The sequence below is a fragment of the Fibroporia radiculosa genome, assembly GCF_000313525.1.
Source record: "Fibroporia radiculosa TFFH 294 genomic supercontigs, scaffold16192, whole genome shotgun sequence".
In the NCBI taxonomy this organism is placed as follows: domain Eukaryota; kingdom Fungi; phylum Basidiomycota; class Agaricomycetes; order Polyporales; family Fibroporiaceae; genus Fibroporia; species Fibroporia radiculosa.
The window spans coordinates 148,008-156,712 of NW_012133492.1; the positions used below are offsets into that span (position 1 = coordinate 148,008).

At 53.6% G+C, this 8,705-nt stretch overlaps 3 protein-coding genes across 3 annotated transcripts; 2 read left to right on the plus strand and 1 right to left on the minus strand.

Moving 5' to 3' along the window:
* Positions 1-101: 101 nt before the first annotated feature.
* On the plus strand, positions 102-2,459 carry FIBRA_07806 (uncharacterized protein; the record flags this gene model as incomplete). Its single annotated transcript, XM_012329472.1, has 9 exons — positions 102-225; positions 277-462; positions 518-633; positions 681-863; positions 1,013-1,031; positions 1,103-1,230; positions 1,289-1,909; positions 1,963-2,061; positions 2,112-2,459. 9 exons carry the CDS (start codon positions 102-104, stop codon positions 2,457-2,459), a joined length of 1,824 nt encoding a protein of 607 aa, XP_012184862.1.
* Positions 2,460-4,091: 1,632 nt separating this feature from the next.
* FIBRA_07807 (uncharacterized protein) lies at positions 4,092-4,800 on the plus strand (the record flags this gene model as incomplete). Its single annotated transcript, XM_012329473.1, has 4 exons — positions 4,092-4,338; positions 4,401-4,597; positions 4,667-4,673; positions 4,730-4,800. The coding sequence occupies 4 exons, from the start codon at positions 4,092-4,094 to the stop codon at positions 4,798-4,800; spliced, it is 522 nt and encodes a 173-aa protein (XP_012184863.1).
* Positions 4,801-5,604: 804 nt separating this feature from the next.
* FIBRA_07808 (uncharacterized protein) lies at positions 5,605-7,717 on the minus strand (the record flags this gene model as incomplete). Its single annotated transcript, XM_012329474.1, has 4 exons — positions 5,605-5,627; positions 5,681-6,028; positions 6,079-6,663; positions 6,724-7,717. 4 exons carry the CDS (start codon positions 7,715-7,717, stop codon positions 5,605-5,607), a joined length of 1,950 nt encoding a protein of 649 aa, XP_012184864.1.
* Positions 7,718-8,705: the final 988 nt, after the last annotated feature.

The window sequence follows — 8,705 nt, forward strand, 5'->3', positions numbered from 1 at the left end:
GACGCGCCTGTGGCCACCGGCCTGACGCGTATCGGCGGTTGCCGCTGTTGCGCACGCCGACAGCACGACCTCTGCTGGAAACTTTCCCCAGGACGGCCATCATGTCTTCCAGGACGTCCGCCATCTTCACCCTCGCCAGCGTCACCGTCCTCGGCGGCCTCGTCGCCTACGCCGTCTACTTCGACTACAAACGCAGAAACGACACCGAGTTCCGCAAGCAGCTGAGTGAGTCGTCTCCCTTTGTCCCCCCACCACTCTAACAGCGCCCCGTATCAGAAAAGGACAGGAAGCGCGTCACCAAGCAGACGGCGCAGACTCAGGAGCCTAGTGATGGTGCCACCATAGAGGAGCTGCGTGCTGCGCTGGCCAGGGTCCGGAGCGAGGACGTCCCTGCGTCCGCAGAGGCCAAGGAGCAGTACTTCATGGCCCAGGTAGGCATGGGCGAGCAGTTGTGCGCCCAAGGTTCGTTCTCTAGCCCAATATGTCCTCAGTGTTATGTCTTATGTCTGCTCGATAGGGCCCATGTTCCACATGCCTGCAGCCCTATCGTTCTACAGGGCACTGAGGGTGTATCCCTCACCCGTAGAGCTTATCGCCATATACCAGTCCACCGTGCCACCTCCCGTGTTCAAGGTCTGTTTCCTTCGCAGAGGCCGTCGCCCGTACTGACACGTCAACAGATTGTGATGGAATTGACGAACTTGGACGTGAGTACCCCTTCATCCCCCCCGGAGAGGAGCGCGCGGACGCATAGTGAGGCTTCAGAGGAGGATGAGACTAGTCCGGTGAGGACAGGTCCCCCATCGGAGACATCTTCGCAAGAGTGGGACCGGCTCACAGACCCTGGTAGCCAGACCCCGGCGGTGTGAGCGGGCTGCCATCTCACTGCGTGTAGTCGAACGTCCCAAAATTTGCGCTTCGTGCTTAGCTTCCGTCTTGCTTTGTTTGATCTTGCACACCCTATCTAATACACAAATGCTCTTGCTTTTCATATACCATGCTTCGCTGATAGGTGAAGGCGCGCGTCGAAGGTGAGCTCGTCCGCTCGGGTTGAGAGCATAAGAAACGTAAGCTGAGCTGCTGGCGTGGTGGCGAATCTTAGGTTACTACGAGGCGTTCCCGCCTAAGAGTATGAACGTATCGGTGCTCCCCGCGCCCAGTGACCCTACGAAAGTACGCAAGGTCCTCGTCGTGACGAGAAACTTCGAAGCGGGAGATGTCATCTACAAGGTCCTGCTCCCTTTTTGCGTGCGTCGTGTAGCAGCGTTCACTTATGCTTTGTACGCAGGAACAACCGGTAGTTGCAGTGCTCGACGCCGATCTCCAAGGGAAGGAGGCGTACTGCTCACACTGTCTGCGGCATATCCAGAAGGGCATGGCGATCCGGCCAGACCAGGACCGTCTCGGGTCCGTATACTGTTCGAAGGATTGTCAGGTCAAAGCAAAGGTCGAGTCGCAGAATCTGCTCTTCGGACTGGAGCCCGTGCTGCCCGCTGAGCTGGACAAGGGTATGTCCTTGCTAACGCGGCCCCAGCGCGACGCGGCGCAGGCCAAGTATGCAGCACATCTCAAGTCCGGAGGCAGGTCGGTGCCGCTGCTCGCGGCACGCTTCGTCGCGAAGCAGGTGGTGATCGAGACGGCGAAGATGATGCCAGTCAAGACGGGCCCGCTCGCAGACGAGCTGACGGCGGCTTCTGCGAGCGAGTACAGCCTATACGATCACCTGGAGCGGCTACGTTTCGTCGAGGGCAAGGCGAATGAAGAAGGGACGTCGCTGCTCTGCGACGTTCTGGGGGCTGCGTTGCCCGGTCTGGAGAAGTCCTTGACGGAAGAGAGGCATGCGGTTTACCAGGGCAAAATGGCGTACAACGCGATTGGTGTATGTTATTCTGGCGGGAGGGACGACAAGGTATGTAGTTAACTCGTATTGATTCTGCTCGCCTTCTTACACTGTCGCCGCAGCCAACCCCGACGGAGCGGCCGGAGGACCAAGAACATACGCGTACACCTTACGGGACATCGCGACAGATCGGTTCTGGGCTGTATCTCGTCTCTTCCTATGTGAGTGCTTGTTGGGGTGATCGCTGTACGAGGGCTAACGGTCGTTACAGATTGCACACTCTTGCGATCCGTCCGCCCGGCCTTCGTTCAGCTCTGGCACTTCGGAGCTGACGCTCATCGCAACTCGCCCGCTCAAAGAGGGCGATGAGATCACAATGGCGTACGTCGACATCAGCCAGCATACAGAGGAGACGCCTGTGGAGGCGAGGCGGCGTCGCCGAGTTGAGCTCGCGCGGGGCTGGCGGTTCAAATGCGAGTGCTCACGCTGCGTGAGCGAGACGGCGGACGGCCACGAGAGCGACGTCGGCATTGAAAAGGACGAGTCCAAGGTGGAGGAGGTGGTCACGCGGGTCGAGACGGGCTCGGGTGCGGAGACATTCCTTCAGGATCCTGCTTGATGGTGGTGCGTTTCGCGTGCGACCAGCCCACAAAAGTTATGATATGTTCATGTAATCTTGCTTTCGTGCATAATGATTATTTTTGGAGATTCACGTCTCGGCCAGTCACATGCGAAAGAGCCGCTATGGCTCAGTATCACTAGACAGCGAGCCTGAGCGTGCAACGAGAACGTTGATAACGGGCTAGGAGGCCTGGGGATACTGTGAGCTGGGGCCCTCGCTGAATGTGACAATTAGTCGGCGGAGTTATTACGTCGGAGTGCGTACTCTCTAAAGCGCTGCCGGCGGCAGCGTCTCGGCGGCGGCGGAGTTCAACGTTCAAACCCAAGGTCAAGCCCGCGGCAAGTGGATCAATCGCTGCTGGAGGTGGAAACGGACTCAATTCCTTCTCCAACTTGAAGTGGTGAACCACTCGCCGTCTGTCTCCGCCAACTAAATTCGCAACGGAAACTGTGTGGAGGGCGAGGACTGCTATTCTCCGTGAGTCTCATGTTTGAAGCCCAAGTCTGGCACTTCAGGCGCACAAACTTGAATGTTCAATCTGGCAGTCAATGCTTCAAATTGAAGCACTCAGAATTCGATGCCGTTTTCCTGCCAGTGTGTTGGACATCCATATTCAAAATGTGAGCACCTGATACTTCTCTCAGCGTAGCCCATGGCCCTATTCGACATCTACTACAACGGTGCCAGCCGTATTGGCAATGTCAAATAATAAAGTGACTTCTGGAGTCGGACATCAGATACGCCCGACACCTTCGCAGAATGCAGCATATGACTCGGCAGAGCTTATTCATTGGAGTCCTGGTCGATATGGTACTTCCCTCAGCGTAGCCCATGGCCCTATTCGACATTTCCTACTACAATGGTGCCAGCCGTATTGCTAATGTCAAATAATAAAGCAACTTCTGGAGTCGGACATCAGATACGCCCGACACCTTCGCAGAATGCAGCATAGACGGAGACTCAGCAGAGTTTATCCACAGGGGTCCTAGTCGAGGTCGACTCATTCACACCAAGAATAGGATCTTCATGTCAGTCAACAGACATTTGTTGTCTGTGATGCCCTTCCCCATGTTTCCCAATACAGGCTAATATGTAGAACGACGACAACTCCCCGCACTCGCATTGTTGGCCACACTCACTCTATTCTGCTCATTAAGCCGTTGGGATGTGCTCACAGCACAACGAAGCAGTCCTGAACTCGTATTTTCAATTTGGAGAACGGATCCCTCTGCCGAGGCCGCCAGGCTGGCGCTTGTTCATTGAATTGCGAATCAGCACACTACTGATGAGTAGAAACGAGACGACGATTGGCTCCCGAGCACAGGGTCGGTGCATGATACTCCACGCTCAGAGAGGTAGCCCAGCTTGCCAAAACTTCTTTTCATTCACGAGTGATTCCTTCTAAGGCATGGAACCAAGTACCAACGTACGTACGTCCTCCATTTCCGTGATACCTTAGGCAACTTCACTACGGTGACGTTCGAGTCTGCCGTCAAGCACCTAGAAGGTCTCCAGCCAGTGATGCCGATATCACCATCGCTCTGGGGTGCTGAAGGGTATAAAACGAAGTCAGCTAGTCGACGATTGCCCAGCAATTCCTGTTACTCTCTCATCTATTTGCTTTCCACAATGACCAAGCTCTCTGCCGACCTCGCCCTCTTGCTTTTGGGCATTCATGGCCATGAAGCCACGAAGCTCCTCAACTTCAATCTTCCGCTCGAGATAAGCCAGGCCGACGACGAACACGTTACCGATTTCGACGCAACGTTGGAAGTAACGGATACAAATTTACATCCGTCGTTCGAGCAGACAATTATAATCAAAGTTGAGAAAATCAAGCGAGAGTTCGTACACAAAGGGACCTTTGACTTCGTCAGTGAGTATTCTTAGTTGTCTTACTGCCCGTCCTCTCATAGGTGACTTTCTTGACATTATCAGAACCTGATAAAAACCATCCCATCAACCTGCTTCAGAATATGCAAAGGAAGGGCAAATTCTACACTCGAGGCACCTCTGTGGTAGCGCCCGGACCCACCCAGTTCACTGCTCAGCAGTTCCCGCAATACGGCGGACATGCTGGAAATGACGGACGTGTGGTGATCTACACTTACACGAAAGACGGCATTACCGGTGTGGTACGTAGTTAATATTTCTCGGGCCTGCCTCTCAATCATGACTCATGTGGCACTTCTTCTCTTGCGCAGTTCATCAGTAAGTGCCCTTGTCCCATTGTGCCTTGAAAAGATGCTTGACTGATGTTCTCATAGGCGAGGACGATAACTATGTCGCTGGCGTTTTCAAAGACAGTGACAACACTTTCTGGAAGCCCACGGCTTAAGTGTCGACGATGGACGAATGAAGTGAGGCCGTATGAAGTGTGCGTCGATACGCTCAGTCGTAGACCGGCGGTTGTCAACATGTATCTTTTTGTCCAAACGCCAATTATGCATCTCGAGTGTTTTGTGCCGCTTAATCATTGCAATGCGTGGACAAAATTCTGTTGTGCAATCCTGGGGGGACCGCGACAAACCCCAGAGGCTGTACGCAGAGTCCGGCTTGAGTAGCTCGCCATTGAGGTGCAGCGAGAAAATAATAAATGTACAGCGTATGGGCTTGTAGGGAACTTACTCCTGGCGGATTTGACTTGGCAGGAGAACGGTCGCGCCATGACTCCCACTGTAGTTTTTTGTTATTGGGATGTGTGAGTACGAATGATTAAGCGCAACTTCAATACAAGAGGTATGACACGAACTCGACCAAGCAATCAACTTGTTCATGAATTGAAATCAACCTTAGGGCAATCACCGTACGATCACAATTTCGGTAAAACCCGCAAAATGAGCATTCTTCAACCATGTTCGCTTGACATACACCGTGATAGAATCTCTTTAAATTATGGTTAGGGACACACAAACAACATAAAAGTGCGCACAATAAGACCACGATAGTACAACCAGACACAGCTGGGGACTCACAATTAGCGATACAATATGTACAGGACAGCATTGCAGAGCAGAGATACAGAGCAGACTACATGTGAATACTGGTAGAGGACAGGGCTAGAAGTTTACAACAACAGCGTGAGACGATTATGACAAGCCTAATGTATGATTGTCAGGAGTCAGTGGCCTAGCTTTGTCCTTCATGCTAAACTTCTCCACATGCCTACAGCAACGGGTCAGTGTGACCTGGGCGAAAGATGGGGGAACATCCCTTACCATCATCAGGTAGCTTGCTGCGAGCCTTCAAGATCTGCAATGCTCGTCGGCGTCCGATCGAGCCCGTATATTCGTCATCAACGTCTTCCTCATCGTCAAGTTCGTTCGTATCGGTAAAGTCAAGCGCCCCGGGGTCAATAGGTTTATTCCGATCCCGCTCTGCATAGACGGCCTGCCGCATCGCGACGGAGGACGATAGCCGAAGTGCCGGAACCAACATGCCAGGACGATCCGTGAGGGACGTCTTTGGCTGGTAAGAACTGAGCCCGAAATCATTGCCATTCCTCATCATCGGGATTGGGAGGGAAGATGCTATAGGCAGTGTAGGGTCCGACGACAAGTCAGCATCTGCACAGCGGTTTTAGCTTCATAACAACAATGGACACTGGAAGGCGCACCTCGTCGCTCGATCTCGACACCAGAATCGCTCATAGATCGACCCAAGCGCGGGCCGTCATACTCTACGACCGAATCACCCTCTTCTTCCTCTTCGATCACGACGGGACCAGGCTCTTTGCTTCTTCGATCCTGGCGATTGACAAACAATTGCCAAGCCTTGCTATCCCTTTTCCAGGCATGTCGATGGCTGGGGGTGCCGGCGGCGACCAATCGCAGGATTTCAGCCTCTCTCGGGTCCGGGGAATTAACTCTGTCTTCCGCGCTCTGATATCGATCTCTTCCGCTGCTTCGAGTCTCAGGCAACGTGGGCGACGCGACGTCTGTATGTGGCTCGACACGATCATCAATGTCGCCGTGTCGAGGAGGACGCATGGACATGTTGGGTAGTGAGGACGGACGCAAGGAGGCAAGTGAAGATGGAAGACCGTAATTGTCTTGTACCTTCGAGCGCCCACGCCGCGCACTGGGGCGAGAGAACTCCAATTCCTGTGCGGGCGGAGACATCGCGTCAGCTATGCGAGTAGCATTCACATCCACGTTCGCCGACTTCGAGACTTCCTCGCCCTCCATATCAAAAATTGCGTCTATTTTGCATGTTCAACGTGATTACGTCTTGGTCCGCACAAAACCAAAAACAAACATACCCTGTTCTGGAGGTTTGTCGTCACTCTCTTGAGTAGCATCAGCATCGATGATTGCGATGTCGGGCTTCACATCAAACGTGACCTTCCTCTTGCTCTTTAAGCCTGCTTCCTTCCCACTTGGTCCCGCATTGGTCTGGTCCGCAGAAACATCTTGAACCACAGGAGCTCCCTCTTCTACAGCATTCTCCTTCTTCAACGCCTCAACTGCACTCTCATCAGCCTTGGGGGGCGGATCACGCGAGCTGATGTCTGAAGTACTGGCATGTCCATTGGCCCTCTCCGGACTAACACGATCCGCCTGCCGTTTGCGTAGAGGCTTAGTTTGCTCCTCCAGATCAAGTACATACTTGAAACTGGTGGCGATGTCCACGGATTGGTCCATATTTCGGCGGTATGCGTCACGGATGTTACTTGATTCCCCATTGATGCCCATCGCAAGGGTTCTGGAGGAAGCGGAAGAAGTAGAAACGCGAGTGGCACTAGAGCGGCTAGGTGATGATGCGTGAGGGTCAACACGTGGGCTAGCTGGGTCTGTAGTCTGACGTTCCGATGCCTCGGGGTAGTGAAACGAGGTCGAAACCACCGATGCAGAAAGAGCGGATACGACATGCTGAGATGCTGATGATGACGGCCTGGGTTGGACATTTGGGGTGGGGATGAAATGATTTATTCGTACAGATGCTGCTTCCTGGCCAGGACTCACGGGCATGTTCCATCTCGCATTACTAGGCCGACGACTTGACGAACGACCATTCATGCCATCCTGTTGGATCTGTCCCAGACCTTCCTTGAAGTTCAGCCATAGTAACTCGACCTTCTTCCTGAGGTCAACTTCAGCCGCGCGTATCTCCGCTGCTTTTTCTTCTGCAATATTGACCAAATACTGCTCTGTCGCGTGACGGAGCTTTTCAGACTCAGCTACAGCAATGGTAGATATATAGGCGAAGATTGGATGACTTGGTGTAAAGGGCGGAGGGGGAAATAATGCGGGCATAGGTGGTAGATGCCCTTGCGCCACCTCAGTCCCTCGCGAAACAGACGAGCACGGGATAGAGAGCGAAAATGACGGTGGCTCAGATGGGAGGACAAGGTTGAAAAGCTCGGAATATAATGGAGAGGTCTGCGCTTGGTATATGGCGTCCACAGTCTGGAGAGAAATATGTGATTAGAGCACAGAACGATACTTATTCTGGAACGCCGGATAGACGCGAGCTCGAATGAACCGAGCCAAACCCGCAACGGCAGGCAGGCGAGACAGGAGAGCTCAGCGACATCCAGGACGCCCAGGAGAGGCTGAAATAAGACACACCAAACAGCTCTTGGAGACCTCAACCCAACCCGTGGAACTCTTCAATAAATCGTGCTCTGCCCAATCATCACTCGGAATTACAGGACCCACTCCGCCATCCAGTTCTGGATGGATGGTCTGATGCACACGGTAGACTAGACACTGGCAGACCAGACATACTACGCAAGCATATCGCGTCCATTGTTCCGTGCCGTTGAGTACATGCCGTATCGGATGAGTACGGTGCCTCAGTGTGAGTTGGATATGGGCCTGAAATAATGAGACATTGAGCTTGTGAGAAAGGCCTCGGACATTGACTGACCACTGTAATACCCTCCTCGCCGACATAAACCGCCTCATAATCGGTATCGGTGGGGGGACGAGCTCCTGGAGGTAGTGCTGGATGCACTCGTACGTTCAGGCAGCGGCATGCATAGCCCGATGGATGGCCATTGACGGCCATATCACTGGAAGAACAGCGGGGGCGGGATAAACGAGAGGGAGAGGTTCGCCTGGAGCCGCCGCATAGTGTTTAAGCGCTGACATGAGACGGTCTCAAGCGCCAGAGCTATTTGTGAGAAAAATTCACGAGGTGCCCCTGCCCATGGCCAACTGAGCGTCCTCAAACGCGCTACGCCGCGTTGTCCGTTAAAGTTGCGTTGCCCCCACACACTTGTACAGTACAGGCTGGGGG